At 40.3% G+C, this 20124-nt stretch overlaps 1 protein-coding gene across 3 annotated transcripts in view; it reads left to right on the forward strand.

Annotated features, from left to right (window-relative positions):
- Positions 1-20124, forward strand: part of ntrk3b (neurotrophic tyrosine kinase, receptor, type 3b) — a 201173-nt gene that overhangs the window by 24680 nt on the left and 156369 nt on the right. For all 3 annotated transcript variants that reach the window (XM_084361104.1, XM_084361103.1, XM_084361105.1), the window contains exons 2-3: positions 14704-14778; positions 19914-19985. In XM_084361104.1, the coding sequence (XP_084217230.1) occupies positions 14704-14778; positions 19914-19985 (147 nt within the window). The remainder of the gene's footprint in view (positions 1-14703; positions 14779-19913; positions 19986-20124) is intronic.

Raw genomic sequence — 20124 nt, forward strand, 5'->3', positions numbered from 1 at the left:
AACGTGGTGTCTTGTTAACTTTAAGATCCAGTGTGGATAAGAAGGTGAGTCATAAAGAGGAGGCAGTTGGAGGACAATTGTACTCGCTGGAAGTCTACAGGGGGTAATATAAATTGTTGAGGATCATGTTACCGTGGCAGATCTCGTGACTAACACAATCAGGAACTGTCTCTCATTATTTAGATTTATTCAGGTCCTCTCCTGTCCCACCCTGTCCTTGCCTCCACTGATTTGCCCCATCCTAAATTCCCAATTAACTCTAATCAATATCTTATCCTGTAACGTTTCATTTCCTATCTAAAGCCTTTTCTATTCTTCATTCTAATCTATTATATCCAATCCTATATCATTCTATTCTATCTTATCTGATCTCTTATCCTGTCCTATACTGTATATGCTGGCCTATCCTCTGAACATGATATGCCACTCTATCCTGTCTTATTCTATCCTCCCCTATATTCTATTATGTCCTATCCTGTCCAAGTTTACATCCTTTCCTATCCTATCCTAACACATTTCATATGCTATCCTATTCTGCCCAATCCTGTCCTATATCCTATCCTATCTTTTCCTATCCTATCCTATTCTATCTTATCCTGTCCTATCCAATATCCTATTCTACTCCATCCTATAACCTATTCTGTCCTATCCTATCCTATATCCTATCCTATTCTATCCCATATACTATCCTATCTCGTATTCTAACTCCTTTCTTATGCTATACTGTCCTGTTCTTACCTATAATTCTCCTATCCTATGCTATATAATATGCTTTTCTATCCAATCCTGTCGCTTGTTCTTGTCTATATTGTTTTTTAGCCAGTGATATCCAATCCCTGTCAGTCATATATCATATAAAATACAAGGTACAAGTTTAATTTATTCATAATTCTACAACACAGACCTGCACAACGAAATGCATGTTGTAGTCCCTCTGTGCTAGTCACAAAAAATGATATAAATGGATGAATAAATAATAAGCCATAAAAAAATATCTATTTTGAATGGTGCAGTGCAAAGGATAACCCGTGCAGTCTCACAGCCTGAGGGAAGAAGCTGCTCTGTAATCCTGTTCTACGGCAACAGATACTTCTGTATCGCTTGCCAGAAGGCAGCAGGATTAGCAGGCTGTCGCTGGGGTGGGTAATCCTGTATCATATCCTGTGCTTTACATTATATCCTGTTACATCCTATCATATCTTATTTTATTCTGTTCTATATTCTGATCTATGCTGTCCTGTCCCATCTTATCTTACTTTCCTTGTCCTGTCCTGTCCTGCCCTGTGCTACTTCTCCTCACTGTACAATGCCTCCTTTAGTATAATCAGAAATATAACCATATATTATATACGCTTTTATACTCTTTTATAGATTGAGTTTAGTGTGTGCCGAGGATGGGAAGCTTGAACGAGATCTGATATATATTATTCCAATGATTATGCATGTCTCCAGATGGGATGTATTTAAAGTACACTGCATATCTGTGCTTAAGGTCTGCCACATTTGCATGCAGTATGGCAGTTCTGGCAGAAATCCAGTGCTATACGATCACTTATTTGATTAAACATTATCATGCTCAGCAGGACAGAGGAGCTCTAAGAAGAGTCGAGGTATAACTGCTGACAGCAGCAGAAAGCCTTGTGACTCTTGTTGTAGTCGTGAATGGGAAGATCTGCCCTCTATTATCTAGTTTCTCACGGGCAATAAGCCTGAAACTAATAAAACCTACCATTGTGTAGGATCACTTTGTTTGTTTTTTCTTTTTTGCATGTTTCACATAATTTCTTATCTTGGCTTGGATTTCATATTTACTTGCTATTGTCAGTACTTTGTTCATTTATTGATGGTTTCATTCTTTCAAGCTTCCCTTTTTGTCAAACAGATGTAAACAACACAACAAGAGGTATGCTGTGGATTGTTTCATCTTTAATTCTCCTAGTTGTCATTGTTATCAGACAGTCCCTGAAACTTTCAGATTTTTATATTAATTGAGTCTTCACTCAAATCCTCCATTTCTCTGCTGTGGAATTTCAAGTTCCAAAATAAGATATCCAGTGATTGAAAGTATGAAAGATAATTGTACGTTATCTCATACATACTTTTTAAGAAACGATTCTTGACATATTGATCAGCTGCACTTATCAATATTAATATTAACAGTGAATACATATAAAGAGGTGCTTGTGACAAGACCTACAAAAAACTGTCCTTCAGCTCTATAAAGCATTTTAGCATCTTTAAGCTCATTGTTTTTGGTTTTACAAAATAACTTTACTGTTTCAGTTCACTGTCACTGCTCTCTCTACATAGAGGGGCGGTTTTCAGTAAGAAAGCTTTGATAAACCCATTGTAGACGATACCTGCTTAGCACCTAGCTAGTTCCAACTACATGGAGTAACTTAGAAAAGCATTTAACAGCAAGATATTTCCCTCAGGAGTTGGTGGAGACCAAACAGAGCTAAAAGTTGAGTGAGTATTGGACTCACATTGGCCAGGTGGCCAGAAATGTGACTCCAAATGAATGTTAAAGTTGCTCATTGTGTGTAAAGCAACATTCTCACTCCCAACTTCTCTAATATGGCAGCTTGGCCAGTGACCTTAAGCGTCAAAATATGACACTCTACCTACCTCTGGCATCAGTTTTGAAGGGCTGCACAGTCAAGTTAACAATAATATATTTATATGCAAAGTCTGGTTAGGCTATCAAAAAAAAGAAAGCTTGCTGAAAAACAGTTTACAAATTGTGACATATTATTGCTTTTGGATTGTTAATGTTGTCCAGGCACAACTACATGGTTAGGTTATGGTGGAAAACTACTTGATTAGGTTTAGGTAAGAACACTACTTGGTTAGGTTCAGGTAAATATAAAACTACTTGGTTAGGTTTAGGTAACAAAACTACATGGTTAGGTCACGGTGGAAAACTACTTGGTTAGGTTCAGGTAAAGATAAAACTACTTGGTTAGGTTCAGGTAAAGATAAAACTACTTGATTAGGTTCAGGTAAAGATAAAACTACTTGGTTAGGTTCAGGTAAAGATAAAACTACTTGGTTAGGTTCAGGTAAAGATAAAACTACTTGATTAGGTTCAGGTAAAGATAAAACTACTTGGTTAGGTTCAGGTAAAGCTAAAACGACTTGGTTAGGTTCAGGTAAAGATAAAACTACTTGGTTAGGTTTAGGTAAGAAAACTACTTGGTTAGGTTTAGGTAAAAAAAGGTACTTGGTTTGGTTTAGGTAAAATTAAAAAATATTAAGCTTAGGAAAATATCATACTTTTGGGCTAAAATAACTAAGTTCAGTCTTGTAACTAACCTAACGTAATTAGGTGTTAGTACGTCACACACTGAAAAACAAATGTTGTCATTTACATACGTTAACTTACTTACGGCACATAACTGACTTTTGGTTACACATGGGACGCAAACCCTAGTCTTTTGAAGGAAAGTCTAGTGTATGACCCATCCAACCACCCAAGCTCTTCATACTACTACACTAGAGGAGCACTTCAAGAAAGTGACATTAGAGGGGTAGCTACAGCTTCTAACTGACAGTAGAAGAGAAGGGCCACTGACCAGGCTGACACCCGTCAAAAACAGCAGGCAGAACAGGCTGATTCAGACAACTTTTACTAACGTACCATAATAGCTTTTAAAAGTGATAATTTGTCAATTTTGTGGCCCAAATCAGTTAATGCTGCCTTAAGTTCTTGGTTGCCATGAACACAAAGCAGACTGATTCCTCTAAATGTTATACATGCATTTTTGCGTTTGTGAATGAGGCACTTACAGGGCACTGCTGCACTTTGAAAATGGCCTGTATTTAAGATTCAGAGCATTTAATAGTGTAATGATAACCGTGGGTTGACAGTGTTGATGTACTCTGCTTATTATCCCGCGCAGATGGAGGTGTACAGTGTTGAAAGTGACATTCGTTGATGTACAGATCCATCGCCTTCTGAGCTACTGCTGAGTAACTCCAGTATGGAGCTGAATCCGGAGAGGATCATAGCCTGATGACACTTGGCAAAATGGCACACTAATTATAGTCATTTTCATTTTGGGCAGAAACGCTTGAGCTTAGTCATGTGCGAAGTGTTGATACCTTTCAGAGCACGGACCAATGCTCCCACGATGTTTAGCCCTGCCAAATCTCTGCTGCGGATTGGCTGGGCCTGTAGCAAACAGTGACACTCAGAGGCTTAGGTAGTTTCCACCCAGGGCTGGATCGGCAAAGCAGTGACACAGAACGGTCTGGGGGCAGCCATGGGACGGCATCCTGGCTGGGAATATTAGCAGCGTTAGAAAACTCTGAGCTGATGGCTCTGGCATGGCTTCACAGCTCTCACACACAAGAGAAGTGAAGTGAACGGTAAACTGGCTGACAGTTATTTTCACTCTGTACAGAGCTGCACTTAGAGTTGAGCTTCAGAGACAGAACGAGATAAATAAATGAGCAGAGCCTCGAAGATAATGATTAAGCATCAGAGCTTCACAGTTCATTATTTTCACACAATAGAGTAAGTGCCATAGTTTAGCTGATGCTGATTTCTGAAAATGAATCTCTCGATACATGACCACACACACACACACACACTACAGGCTGCTGCAATAGCCCAAAGGCTGTAGCAGTGTCTGGAATATGCAAGGTCTTGTTACTGTAGCAAAATGAATGATCAAACATTGTTAGACGTTGTGTGTCTATGCTTCTCATGGTGTTATAACTTGACTTAATAATACGAGGAAGAATATCACTCGAATGAGGAATAGAACAGGAACCTCTGTTGTACTGATTTAAAACAGAAATGCACCAAAGTATAAAGAGGCAGACACCAAAAAACAACCAGGCAAAACACAATTATTTGAAATATTGAAACAAAACCACCAAATCAGCATTATTTCTGACCCTAAATAGACAGTACACAGTGGTAGACTCCCTGACCACCATGACTGATAGACAACAAAGGAAAATGATGACAATATACAGACTGAGTGAACACAGCCTGGCCATAGAAACAGGCAGAACAGGCTACCCAGAGAGACCAGGCAGTGTTCACTTTGATATAAAAGAGAGGTTGAGACAGAATCTCACTTCTTATTATACTGCCAGAAATATAAAGATTTGAGAGGGTTTTTTTCTTTGAAAAAATAAATAATATATACCCTGGTTTTATCCATGTCCCTGAGCCACAGAATCTGCCCTATCTATGTGGGGAGAAAAGCCAATGTGCAGTATTGGCTGCAAAATATATTGACGGTTGGATAAACTAAGAAAAACAAGCTCTGTAGAAGGGGCAGGGTACCCAAACTCTCTCCCTTGGAGGACACTTAATGGCAGGGTACGGGCCAAAAGCAAACACCTATTATATAGCATTTTTAAGATGCACAGTGGTACTAGGATCCCAACTGACTTCAAAGTTTCACTCTGCCCATCCTTCTTGGATTGTTAAAGTAAAAAGATTAATCAGGGATCCTACATATTTAAAGAACATTTTGTCTTACCAAAATAAAACAGCATAAACAGAGATTTATGTCATAATTATTTAAAGGTGCAATATGTCAAATCCATAATTAGAACTAATAGGGTGCAGCACTAGTGTTAGCACCAAATTCTGCTAACAGTAGCTACTGTTGGCTAGTTAACTCAGGTAGCAATGGAGCTAGATTGGTCTGTGAGTAGTGTTGGTGCTCATACCACTAGCACAGGAGCTTTGGACCAGGAGAGGCCAGGGCTAGCTGGTTAGCATGCCAACTTCAGTAGATATCTGCAACATGACACTGGACATTCTGTTGATAATGTTGGTTAATTTTGGTTTCCAACTCAAATTCTTACATATTGCACCTTTAAATATGAATATTTTTTCCCTGAGAAAAACATCTGGTGGATCAATTTAAACCATATGGCAGGCCAACTTTGGCCCGTGGGCAGCCCTGCTCTATATCAAATGTGAAGTGATTAAGAATCTGCTTGTGTTTTTTTTCATCTTATGACATCTATCGAGTTTTCTTGTGTAAAAGGTAATTAATTAACATGTAATTTAGCCTTGCCAATACCGTGATTATTTGAAAATGTCAACGTTTAAACCTTTTTTGAGGACTATTGTAGAAAAAGGACTAATAGTGCAGAATGATAAAAGTAAATAGAAAAGACAAATAGAGAGCTACAGCAGTCTCTTTCTAAAAGCAGTGATTATTATTGACATGTGTTCAGGTGGTGGGGTTGTAAAGACAATGAAGAATGTGTTGCTAGGCTTCATGCACTATATACCATGATCAATATGTAGTTACTACCCACACGGTCTCTGCAGAGCTCTCTCAGAGGGACTGTATAGTGTTGTAGTCTTAATAATGGCCGCGTCCACTGGGACCAGCATTTAGTAGAAAAAAGTGTTTGGCTGATCGTCCATAATTCGGGCCATCCCTCCCCTGGAGGATCGGTCCCGGGGAAACCTCTGATAACTAAAGCAATCAATTGAAATTTCATTCCTGCTATTTTTTCATTTTGCTTTGTACTGAACTATTCGACTACTCTCGCTGCCTCCATTTGTCTGTCCCCATGGATTTTCAGATGCAGTTGCTGGAAAAATTGGGCCGTATCCTTAGTGCTGAATCCGTCGTTTCTATGCAGGGGAATCATTTTTAATAAAGCTGTAATTTGGTCAATTTTGCCTGTCACTTTTATATCGATATCATATTCTCCAGCTCACACTCTCTGCTGTTAATGTAATTGAGACAAATTGTCACAATTTGCCTGGATTTCTATTTTTCCAGCAAAAGTGCAGCTGAGAAGAGCAGCGGGCCCATTTGTTTCCATGATGTTCATACGTGCCAATATGGATACAAAAATGTTAACCTTTATTTATCAAAGCCAGACTCACTGAGCATGTATGCTCATTTTATTTGACCAACGCTGGCATGAAATATAAGAGAGGACAGCCAGTTATAAATTCCTTTTCTCCACTTCAACCCCCATATGCACAGCAACTGGTGTGAGAGTGCACTTGCAAGGCACTTCACACCCAACTCTTCTGGTGAAGCTTCTCAGTGTCCATCACTGTGAGAACGTGAAGCAGGGCGGCGCTCTAGCTGCCCTCTTTGGGGAGAAAAAGTCAAAAAAAAAAAAAAAAGCACACCCTACACCCCAGTTGGCTTTGTATATGAATACTGTTGTTGGAGGCCATTTTATAAATCGGATCCTGACCAACAGATGGAAGGCGGATATAATTTCATAGGCTCATACATTAGGAAGGAAGCCGCTACATCTGTCTGCCTGTGCGTGTGATTGCATTTGCATAGAGGTAACAGGCGTGTGTTTGTCTCTGTGAGCGAAACCCGACTGATCATAATACTTGATTCCCATTTACAAGCTTTGAATGCCAAATGTCCCTCATGATTGTTTTGGAGCATGACTTGTTCCATCCTACCAGTTGCAGTAAGTGTTGGGGGGAAATAGCTTCCTTTCCTCTGTTTCTCGTCATTGTTCCTTCCTTCTGTATCCTTCTCATGCGTCTCTCTTTACAATTCAGCTTGCAAACACTCATGAGTCAAGCATAAGAAAAAACACACAAAGAAAAACAGGTTATCTGATTGATGTTAGGCGTGCGCTTTAATCTAGAGGAGTGCTACTTCACCACCGCGTCCCCACTCTGAAGTGTTTGGGCTGTAGAAGAGTGCTGCTCTGCCTCTGTGAAAACAGGGAGGGAGGCAGAATGTAGATCAATATCCCAGGAACACACCAGAGACATTCTATTTTATTAAACATTTTCCCATTAAGGCGGTGGCGCAAGCATTGTAGATCATCCCAACAAAGTCGTAAATCACAGACAGACAGCAGTATTGGAAACAATGGGCAGAATCAGAGGAGATTACTGAGAAACAGAAGATACTCTGTGTTTGTGCTACTGGGAGCCTCGTGGATCTTGTTCTTTTATTATCACACATTTTCAGCTGAGGGATTGGTTCAGTGATAGGGTGGCATCAAAATCCTATCATGGTCATCACAACTCACATCTTTATGTTACAGGCGAGGCTCACCGGCTAATCACCTCTTTATAATCTTATCTATAAACAAAGACAGACTAATGTCACGTTATTCTCCTACTATTCGCAGCCGAGCAGGCGATTTGGAGTGAAGTGCGTTGCTAAAGGTCTCCAAAATTGCAATGTGAACTCAGATTTGAAGCTGTACTTATTAATATTTTATAGTAACAGTGGATTAAATGGCTATGTGTAATGTGAAAGGGGATACTTGTAGAGACAAAACCACAGAGGATTATCAAGTGACTTTCCAATTCCCCTCAACTGATGGCCCATAGGGAAAACTTAGATATTATATACAGTAGAGTATATAATATTACAGTATTATAGTAATATTAGTTTTTAATGTTCATGAATTGAATGTGAGGACAGTCTTCCTTTAAAAAATGCATAAAGATGATGTGATCTTAACAACATGTCTTTTAGTATTCCATATTTGTACACCGTGATATCTGAGGGAGGACTGGCCGTGTTTTGTTTTATATAAAGGAAGGTGAAGGTGATCAACATGTCTGGTATTATAGGAATGAATCTTGGAATTGAATTTAACAACGTTTCTAAAGGATGATGGTTAGAAAAAAAGGCAAAAACATTTATTTGTATCTGAGGAATATTTATGTCATATACTGAAAGAATGTTCAGTTTTCTGAAAACTTACTTCACATTTAATTTTTTTAAATTAGTTTTACATTTTGAAACTTCTTTTTCATGGGCTGATGTTGATAAATAGAGACGAGACATCTCTTCTGTTAAGGGTCAAATTGTCCCGTTAAATCAAGCCTAAGGATTTGTTTTAATACTTTTATGTGTATTTGTCCTGCAAATACCACCTTCACCTTGTTTCCAGCCACAGTTGGCAGCAAAAGTGTCTGAAAATGCAGCACCAAATAGTAGTCGGACAAAGTGAATCTACATTTATTAGCTAAAGATGCAGATTTTGCCCTCAAGCATTGGTGGAGACCAAAACAGAGCTTGAATGAGTTATTAATGACATTAACGCACGTTTAAATAAGCAGCTGTTAACCTTGTCAACTTTAAGGAGTGCCACTATGTCAGAACTGTGTTTAGAGCTTGTTCTGCTTCCCCCCAGAGTGCCCAAAGAAAATTGCTCGACACACAACATATGTTGACGTCAGGGCAGTGTATATTTTTCACAAAGTCTATTAGACAAATGACAATGCTGATGGAGCATTCACAGCCTGGCATTAACTTTACTTCCATGTCAATTCCAATCTTGAAATCCTGAGTAAAACATTGATCAGTGCACAGATCTGTCTGAGCTCGCTCAGTAGTTTTGTCAATAATAAACTTCCATACATCAATAGCAAGTCGCTGGAGGAAAGCAGATAGCTTCTGAATGGCTTTAAATCCAGAGCTATTCAGTTTGTGATGCTCAAATTGTTATCCTTCTCTTCCTTTCAAAAGCTCCCTCTGTGCTGTTATTTGTTGTGTTCACTTATGAAAAAAAATGAAAAACAACATATTCACAGAAGCCCAGAACAAGCTAGCAGGTAGGGGTTGAGTGCGTAGCCCAGGGCCACTGCAACACAACAGATGGCTGTTGCTGGGATGGAATCTGTTACTGTTTGGTTCCAGGGTGTTCTCCTCAAGCACCGGACCACCCTGCCACCCAGTTCAGATTGTACTTTGTTGGAGGCCATTCTCTAAAGCAGATGGAAGGTGGTTGTAATTTCATAGGCTTGTATGTTAGAGAGCAATCTGGTAGATCTGCTTGAACAATTTGTTCTGATAGCAGCCTGCTCATTTCCTTTGTACTCCCCAGTTATTAATCAAGTCATGTCATGGCAAATTTATTTAGAAAGCCCTTTAATAAAACAGGATTGTCATGAAATACTGTACAGAGAACAAATAGTTTAACGACAGATAAGAGAGGAGAGACAAAAAAAGAGAGCCAGACTTTCATTCTCATCATGTTGTCAAGACAAAAGAAAAGCTCACATTCCCTTTTTCCTTTGCTCAAATCTCCCTTCTTCCGTGTAATATTCATTTTGACAAAGAGGCGATTTAAAATTATTGTAGTGCCTGACTCATTGAAAGTCTGGATGAGAGCATCTACTTGAAATGTAAAAGTGTTAGCATCTCCATTACTTTTTGAATTATGTTGATTTTTATTTTTGTACCATTTTATTTGTGCGTCCTCCGAGGATCGGGGAAAAACAGGACAGAGATTGAATGCTCTGTATTATCGCCGCATCTTTGTTATTCATATCCATCTTTTCACCAGCATCTAATCCACATGCATATTCAGAGTGCCGCGGACAATCAGTGGTTTTGAGCAGACGACGTGCTCGGGTCCGCAGGGAGGTGTTGCCTGCTTCCTCTGTGCTGTTTGTTGACAGCAGCTTGATGAAAATGGGGATTGTGCTAAATTATATGACAGAGCATAAAGCAGCGCTGCAAATAAAAACACTTTGTGCCCACATAAATGATGATGATTTTTTTCCATAACACAATTTTGCCTCACTATCTTACTATACACAATATTGTGGAAATTATGTCCCACTGATGCAAGCAGGTCGTGTATTTTAATCACTCTAGTTGCCAAAAATGCTTTTTCCAACGTGGACACAAACAGTATAAAACTGTCTACTTACTATTTCAGTGCATCAAGTTAGCCTGGACAACAAAAACTGCTCAGATCTGAACCAGGTTTATAATATATTTTGCTCTTCTTACGACGCTCAGCTGTTTTCTTATTACAGTATTTTATGTGAAAAACTTTCTAATAAATTAAATATCTTTTTGATTTCATTTTGTACTCCTACACATTTGAAGTAACATATGTGACTTCAGGAACAAAGGGCTGTTGTTTGTTCACCAGTAAACCTAACAAAAGTATTGAAGTAACAGTTTATAACGATGCTCCGAGCCCACTCTCAAGTGCTTACTGCAGTTTCAGCTCAAGTCCCATATTGAGCCATCCAGGCCTGTATCATTTTCAGAAGAGCGAATCACATGATTGATGACAAACAAGGCCTTGCTCTCTTTTTGATTCCTCTCATTCCTTTTCTTTCAGGCCTGTCTTGTCCCAAACTATAAAACTCTCTTTTATTGAAAATCTATAAAAACTCTCCAGTGTTGAATATCACCATTCTTTGGTCCGTGGATCAAGATATGTCAATCTGGGACAGAGAAGCTCCTTAGGGAACGGACAGAAGCTTTCTCAATGTTTAATTGCTGAAGCTTCCATCCAAGAGGAACGACTGATGATTTTTGCATTAGAGACTATTTTTAAATCTTTAGTTACGCAAGAACAGAGAGTTTTGTAATTTAACTTATTTTGGCTGGTTTGAATATGCACTCAGCTTTTAAATACTTTATTCTCTGCTGGTTTTTGTTGTAACTTCTACTATTTATATCAGGGGACTTCAGGCCAAGGCCCCCTTAGCTGACAGAGAGATGGAGTAGGGACCCCGTGCTATATGTATATTGTCAGGAATTCTGTTGCATAATTAACTGGGCCTACAAAAACATGTAGGCAGGCCTATAGTGTCATGATATACAAGTCGGCAGCAGTTGTAGCATGGCTAATGTTGGGTGCATTCCCCTCACCCTCTGCCATTATTGTCACACATGCACATGTGCCACATGAGGCTATGAGGTTATCTCGCTCATGATTGCCTGAGGAATCATAGGTAGACCAGTGGCAGCCTCAAGATGTTTGAGGGGCAGGGGCGTAAATATTAAAAAAGGGCACCACATGTATGCAGGGGGGCATGAAAGTCATGATATATTTATAGCACATACTGTATATAGTATGTATATATAGGTAGACTCATCAGTGTTGTGTTGAATTCAATTAAATGAAATGAGTTTTTTTACAAATGAATCTTAGCTAATAATATTATGTGTAAAGTCTAATATGTACCCAAGAAATGTTATTTATCCCATACAGATACACAATGTCACAGTACTAACTAGCATATGTAGATAGCAGTATAAAACATATTTTCTAAAATAGAATTAGTACATTTTTATGTTAATGTTTAAATCATAATTTCAAACTGTTTTAAGCATTTGTCTGATCATTAAAGACATGCGTAGTGAATGTTTGCATTCAGTGCCTGGATATTTACAGTTGACTTCCCTTCTTCAGTTGAAATGTGCTGTTTCACTGATTCAGCCTGGACATTATTCTGCCCTGCTTGAAAACACTATAACCTCCAACATGTGAACTCTTTTCTTTTGAAACCTCGCCCATGTTGCCTTTTCTTTTTTGCGATGACTCCGGCCTCACGGCACGTGAGACCCCAGTGTGTGAACTTAATTTCATCCGAGCGTGCCCTCTCTCCCAATGGTTACACAGTGGCGCTGTGAATAAGCAAAGCTTTGCGAGGGGAAACGGTCATGTCGGCCTGCAGGTCACGTTAATGACTCAGCTCCTCGCCTTAAGAATCAGCTGCCTTCAGTTCAACTCTAATATCAACATCAGCTGTGTTACTCTGTCGGTGTGAAGCAGTTATAGCTGATGCACCATTTCAGCAACACTTTCCAATTTGAGCGCACATACATGCATTTTGCTCTCGGGTTTTAGTGCTTTCAAAGTGATACTATGACTGTTTTTATGATTGTATCTGTGAATAAGTGTCTACAGTGTGAGTGGGCTTATGTAACGCTGGTGATACTGACTTTTATTCACACCATATACTGGCCAAAAATCCTAAAATGTCCTGCTATTGATATTTTACACACACCTTTGTGTTCTTGTAGCTTGACGTGCTCCATTTTCCCTGCAAACATCTAACAATATTACCACATTTCCTCTTAGATACATACAGTATGTAGTAATGCATCCGAGCATTGGAGACAGAATAAAATCTGACTGTAGACACATTCCAGTTAGAGGTTAAAAACATATAAATGCACCCATCTCTCTGCAATTTCCAAATACATCAGTAAGTGGTCCGTGGAAGCCTCCACAGGGTCTGTCACATGTGATTATCAGTGACACCGAAATAACACCAAAATTAACAGTTGTTCTGCTTGTCTCATTAAAGCGACAGGAAGACGCGTCTCCAGTGATTTCAACACGTACGATCTCACTGAGCTGTTGCAGCACTGATCTGATCCCTGATCAGAGTGATCTTTTCGTGTGAGAGAGCGATGTGAAAGAGTGTGTGAGGACGATAAATCTTTTTCTCTCTCTCCTAGTTCATTAAAGCTATAGTTGTTGGCTCGGTAGCTGTTACTAAGCCGGTTAAGCGGGCAAGTTATTCTTCTTTTGGTGTTCTCGGCAGTTAACAGACAGCTTCATGTGCACTACCACCCCCCTCTGGACTGGAGTGGAGCTGCCCTTGATTTGCATGTGGACCAGGAAGGATCATGCTTCGGCCCGAGAATAGGCGTACATGTTTTGTTGTCACAAACACAGCTGTAGATGTCCAGACCCGTCGAAAACATCCGTTATGGTCTGGGAAACGACACAATTTAAATATGGCTAAAATAGGTAGCACCGTAATTTCCTGGGAAAAAGTAGTGAACAGGTGCATCACTCATTCTGGTTACTGCTCCGACCCGCCGGCATTACAAAAAATGAAATTGGCAACCGAGTAACAATAAAGCCTTGCACAGCAGGGTTCCACCACCGCTGGTTACATTTGGCAGACGTATCCTCCTCTCCACCAGAGAAGGTGATGCACCCCGGAGCGCTGCGCTCAAATAAACAGGATGCCTCAGATGCTGCCTCATCATTGTAAACCAGATGCACGGGAGCCAAAAGATATGCTACAGGAGCACACATTTCGCCAAAACCAAAACGCAGGAATGCTATTTTCCTGCTGCTGTCGTGAAATACAAACCTCTATCTGATCACAGGACACATACTGAGCTGTGAATGTGGGTGCAGATCACATTTTTCTGGCTTCGGCTGAAAGATTGCTTTGTGTTTCTGTGTGCGTGTATATAGATGGTATGTATATATAGATATGCGTCTTTATGTCAAAACCGCATGTGTGCTATTGGTATGAACAGCCAATCAGCTGGCTCGCTGCCATTTAAAAAACCTGCGTGTGTCTGTCTGATTGTTGTGTTGCCATTGATTTGAAATCTGACATTTAGGATGAAGTTCCCTTTAGCGTGTAATCATATTTTCCTATTTCCAAAACAAAGCTATAAAGCATTTGCCATGTCCTCTGCTACATCTCCTCATTTCCCTGGCTTAATTGAAATCGGTGTGCCCTATGTGTGTTGCCTATTTCATTTCCAAACCATAACAAACAAACCATTTACAAATGCTCTTTTTCCTAAAGCTAATTTAAAGGCGCCAGCTCCACTTTTATCCCATCACATAGGCCGAGCGTTCCCTGGGAGTCTGGTGATAGTATTAGTAGAACTAAAGTCGACCGGACTATTTATTTGGTCGGTCCCCCCTAACACTTCCCCTCACATAGATTAAGCTTCACAAGCTGCCTCTTGGCAATTAAATCTATCAGAGGGCAGCAGAGAGTGCTCCGTCAGAACTGTTCCAATAATTGCAATTTAAATGAATATGGATTCAAAAACTTTGACAACACAGAGCCAGTTATTTTGCAACTTGGGACTGAAAAGAAAGAGTTTTTCTCCTGTCACATCTCCTGGTTTTTGTTTTCCTTTCTCCTCGGATGAACAGGAACCTCTCATTTACTATTCTCTTTCTTTCTGTTTACAGACACATAGAGAACTGGACAGGATTGGAGACTCTGAGAGACGTCGATATGGAGCTCTACACTGGACTACAGAGACTGTGAGTGTTGATGCTGTTATCTGGAGGGGAGCGGGGGGAGACAAGTGATAGACACTTCTCTGTATTTCAGTCCTACTGTGTTGCAGACCTGGAAAAGGACAGTGGAACCTGTACCGCTGTTAATCCCTGTTTTCCATCAGGTTGCCCGTCTGCTCGCTGCAGAGCCGCCAATGGTTTTCCTCCTAGAGATGAGAGCGGTAATTCAGCTCAGAACACAAGTGGCTGCGGCATCACCAGCGATGCGTCAGGATTTAATGTCCGATACTTCTCCCAATGTGACACGATCCGGGTTAATTCTCAGAGGAGATGACAAGGTGTTAGAGGGGTGTGTGCAGAGCAGAGGGGGTGGAGGGTGTGTGATCCTAACACAAGCTGATGTTTAAACAAGCTTTTAATTCTTGACAGTCACACGCCGGTGGAACATCCCCTTCGCTTTGCTTAGCCACTGATCAAATAATGCTAAAAAGCAGCAGGGAAAATTGAATTAGGGGTCCCTGCTGTTGTGTTGTGATTTTTTTTCAACCCTCATCTCTTCACTTCTTAAAGCAATGTTACGCTCTTTTGCCGCTTTGCCACCCTGCACTATGAGGCCACTTTCTTTACATTCCTCTCGCCCCGCCACTCCTCGCTCCACAGGCGCTGCCTCCTCTTCCTCCTCATTTTTTCCCCCCTCTCTCTGCAGAGAACCGTATTCTCCCTCACCCTCCAAATTCAGAGCTGGCCTCTCCCCTGATCCCCTTGATCCCTCATCAGGGAGGCCAAGAGCAATATCTCCACCACTAAATTAGCATTTTTCTCATTACCACCGCCTCTCTCCTGCTGCCTTGTCTGGGGACGCTGGCTCCTCCCTGGCTGGAGTCAGGCCTTCCCAGGGAAGGCTGTTACCTTGTGATGCTGCCCAGTGGGGCTGTTAGCAGTGTGGAGGGACGAGTGAGAAAAAAATGAGTCTGGGATACTTTACATCACCACATTTTAAATTTTGACTCAGTCATCTTTATTTTAATTAAATGAAAAAAAAAAAGATGCAATCCATTAAATTAAACACTGATGTATTCAATGTGTTATATAACTGTAGAGTGCACATCCCAAATTAGGGTTATTTTATGAGGAAGTTGTTTATTTTAAGACTTCACTGTTGTTTCTGCACTCGTGTTTCAGAGTTCATTTATCAAATTATTTCACTCTTTCTAATTAAACACCAACAAACACGACTCGTTAGAGCCTTTCTTAGCAATCGAACAGAGGCAAATCTGTTTCAACATAAAGAGTTGTTTCATGTAATTTACTGGATTCAGTTACTATAAAAGGTAAAGCTGCTTGTTATAGTGCGTATTTTTACAGTCAACAAATCCCATAAAAAGACAGATAAAAACCAACAGTGCAGTATCCTGGTCTCAACACTATCTATTTACCCCCGCCCACTGGTTCCTACTGAAGGCATAACTCTTACAAAAATAGGTCACAAACTTATATTTAATAAAAAAAATAAAAACAATCCAAACTACTTTCATTAAACAGCTGGGCATTGTCGTGATCAGATACATATCTGCCAACACTCCTGATTGGTACTTTCTCTTGTTGATCTCCAAATTTCATAGTGATACAAATCAAATGGGTGTTTCTCAGTTCCTGTGTAGGATGTGTTTTGCTACCTGGCAGTCCAAGAATACATTGTGCAAATGACCAGGGCTGGATTAAATGGACAGATTATTCTAGGGGGACTAATATAAAGGGGCCCCCTATATGCACTTTTTGAAGATTAGTGAAATATCACATGATTATTATTATATATTATTATATATTATCATGTATTTAGTTAGATATATATTTTTGAGTTTATCTTTTTATATTTCGGTATTTATAAGCAATTGGTGAGTCATGTACTTATATGAAAAGCACAGCTAACGTGTGTTTTAAAATGAATGAATAAATATATAAACCTTCAAAAAAAGTTTGACTGGAGAATCTTCGATTTTTATATTTTTTAAATGTTTTCAAGTGTATGTTAAACATTATTAGGTAGGCAGTTGTTTCCCCCTCTGTCGGGGCCCCCTAGTGGCAGTGAGGCTCTGGCATGTGCCTCTGCCTTGATCCAGCCCAGCAAATGATCCTGCCTGATGTCCGTCTCATCACTTCGCTTGCTCAACTCCTTCACTCCGCTTACTTTGCTGCTGAAAGTGGATGGAACAGGTCCCGAGAAGAAGAAATACACTTACAAATGTCTCTTCACTCAGTGTGAGACTTTCCACTTCATTGACATTTGCTTCCTATCTTACCCGCTCGTCCTCCTCCTGCCTCCGCACTGCAGCGCTCTATCATTTTATCCTTCCTCTTCTTTTTAAGTTTCTGCCTTGCAATGATGGCCCCTGAACACACACACACACACACACACACACACACACACACACACACACACACACACACACGCACACTCAACAATCAAAATGTTTGAACTTGAGTATATTTTGTAATGCAAATTGTAGATGTTGACTTTAGGTTGCCTTTTTGAACATTTTGCATGTTTTCTTAAAATTACTTTACTGTGAGCTATAAATATAAGACCTATTTTCACAGCCCAGTGTTGGCAGGTATGCATTTGGTGCACTACTGAGTATGTAAAGCAGTCGGACAGTGTATGTGGGATTGAGCTAGAATAAATACAGTGTGTGTTCATGGTAGGGATGTTAATCGTTATACTGCAGAGAATATTTTTGACCGGTTATGCTAACGACTAGAGCAGCCTGCAATAAAAAGTAAAGAGCTCTAAAAAAGCTCAGTGTGGGAACAGTTCCTCCAGAAGGGCAACAAAGTCAAATGTAAGTTAAAAATGTGTGACACTACTCTTTAGTTTAGTAATACTACTCGCACTATGCTGAACAGTACCACATTAAGACCAAGCACGCTGCTGCCATGTCGAAGGATGGCTCGCAGCCAAAGATCACGTTGCTGTTAGTCGGGAAGATTAAATGCGCCCGCTGGTTGGGGGAGATATATGCTGCCAATCAGTGTGGCAGAGGGTGAGAGATTCAGAGAGTTATGACATCAGAGCTACTGTGACTAAACACATGGAAAGCACTTTCAGAAGAAGAAGGATGAGCTAAAAGTCAAGATAGCCAGGTCAGACAGGTTAAGGGCCCACATTCACATCACGTTACTTTCTGACAGTAAAGCTCTGGTGGTGCACACGGGAGCGTCTGGTTCAGGCTCTTGTGCATTGAGAGAAAAAGGGCACAACTCAGCACGTTGGTTTTGATTGACATTAGCTGACACAGTGGTAACAGAGGGCTGACTATCTAGCTTAAACCAAGCTTACAACAAGGGTCACCAGCAACATTCAGCGTGTAGCAGATCTGCTTCAACTAAAGCCTTTTTCTGTCTCTGTCTCAGTTTCTGTCCGATAAAGCTCGAGATAGATGGACACAGCCAATACAAGCTACTCCTCCATTTCAGTTGTTGATCAATTGGGAAGCAGTGAAATGATGACAATTTGTCAGATTGCCTACTAATATACAACACAGCAGCGTTACATTATCCCAGAATTCGAGCTTGTTGAATGTCGGGTGTTTTTTTAATAGTTGTTGGAGAGCAAGTGAACTCTACGGCACACAGTTGGCTATCAGAAAATACTTCAAATCAATTTAGTGCCACTTTATAATCTCTAACAGGATTTTTTGGAAATAAGAAAACAGACTATAACCAGACTCATTGCTGTTACTTGGGTGCATCATTGTGCTAAAATGTTTGCTTTCAAATGAAGCACTTGCTCTTTCCATGGTGTTGCATGTTCAAGTAACTGTTTATCTTGCTTTATATCTAATTTTGCAGAATTATATATTTTTTTAATAAAATAGGCAGTGTGGCAAGGTAACTTCAATGTAGTTCAAAAGCACCCTTCAAGTAAAACTTGCAGTCAAGTGCCGAGGCCTTTCACGACCCCTGTACTGTTAATACTCCTTTAATCCGATATGTTTTAGTCCAGTCTTTAACCCTCCACAACTTGTGTAACACCTCACCTCAAATTACTGTTTTTTAAAGAGATGATTGCATTCAGTTGAGAATGTTGTCATCACTGCTGAGAGGATATTAACCAAATCTCAACAGTCATTTAAGCATAAGCCACCTCCAAGGGAGTGAAACAATAGTGAAATCATCCTGGGGAACCAGAGGGCCCCAAAAACAGGCCCCACTTTGGAAACCTGGGGGCGATAAAAAGCCGCGTCCCTGTCAAACACCACAGAGGCATGATCAGACTTCTACAAGGTAATTGGCACCAACAGCTGGGTATAATCAGCACACTGCGTTTTGTGGCGCTCGCTGATGATGTCAATGACTTCTTTGGAGAGAGACATCTGTGATTACAAGATTAGAAGTCATTACCATTGTAGCCCAGAACAGTGTTTTCCAAACTGGGGCGCTGGGAATAACTGGGCTCCTTGAGAGGATTCCGCGGGGTCCCCAGCAAAATGAGGATTAGTTTAATTTCACAGTTTTTCACTCCACACAAGTTAACACAATGAGGGAATGTGCACGCTCCAATCAAAGGTTTCACTCACTTTATAGTGACGGCACACAAGTTCACAAATCTTTCTTCAGATGGCGGTTCAAATAAAATTTCCATTTCAGTGTCAGGTCCGCAGGGTGTACACATGCAGATTGAAGTTAAAGTAATTGGAATAGACAGGAAACTATTCTGATTTGTCACAGTGGACTGCTGCGACAGAGACAGAGGAAAAGTGTCTTGAAATGAACCAGCACTGTCTCATGCTTCCTCACCAGGCCACCATTTTGTGTATTTATAATGGGTTTACTTGCAGTTGTTTTATGCGAGACAACAATTTAAGAGCTGAAAAGACAGAACAAGAAACAAACTGAGACACAATAGTGAAAGAGGGAAATCTTCTGAGACAAAACAAACCAAAATGAGGGGAAAACAGATGAGGCGCAGAAAAACAAGAAAACGCAGCATGAATACAGAAGGACAGTGGAAAATTATCCAACGTGGCCTTGATGCAGTTACATGATCACATCCGTGTGATACTGTGTGCATGGATTTGTACAAGCCCACGCTTGGAGAACAAGACATGTCTTTGTTCAGATGGTTTCTTCACCGTTTCATCTCTATTTTATCATTTCAGAACGATCATGAATTGCTACCTGAGGGTGATCCAGGCTCGAGCGTTCGCTCAGAACCCACACCTACGCTACATGTAAGTAAACATTCTATCTTTGACAACCATGTTCCCCGTGCCTTCAAAAGATTCATTATGATCTGCAATGCCTGACAGCTTGTAGTATACGGCTACAGACGAGTTAGTGTCGAGCAGAAGATGATGCAGTTGATAGAGA

The sequence above is a fragment of the Pagrus pagrus genome (assembly GCF_965226575.1).
Source record: "Pagrus pagrus genome assembly, chromosome: 1".
In the NCBI taxonomy this organism is placed as follows: Eukaryota; Metazoa; Chordata; class Actinopteri; order Spariformes; family Sparidae; genus Pagrus; species Pagrus pagrus.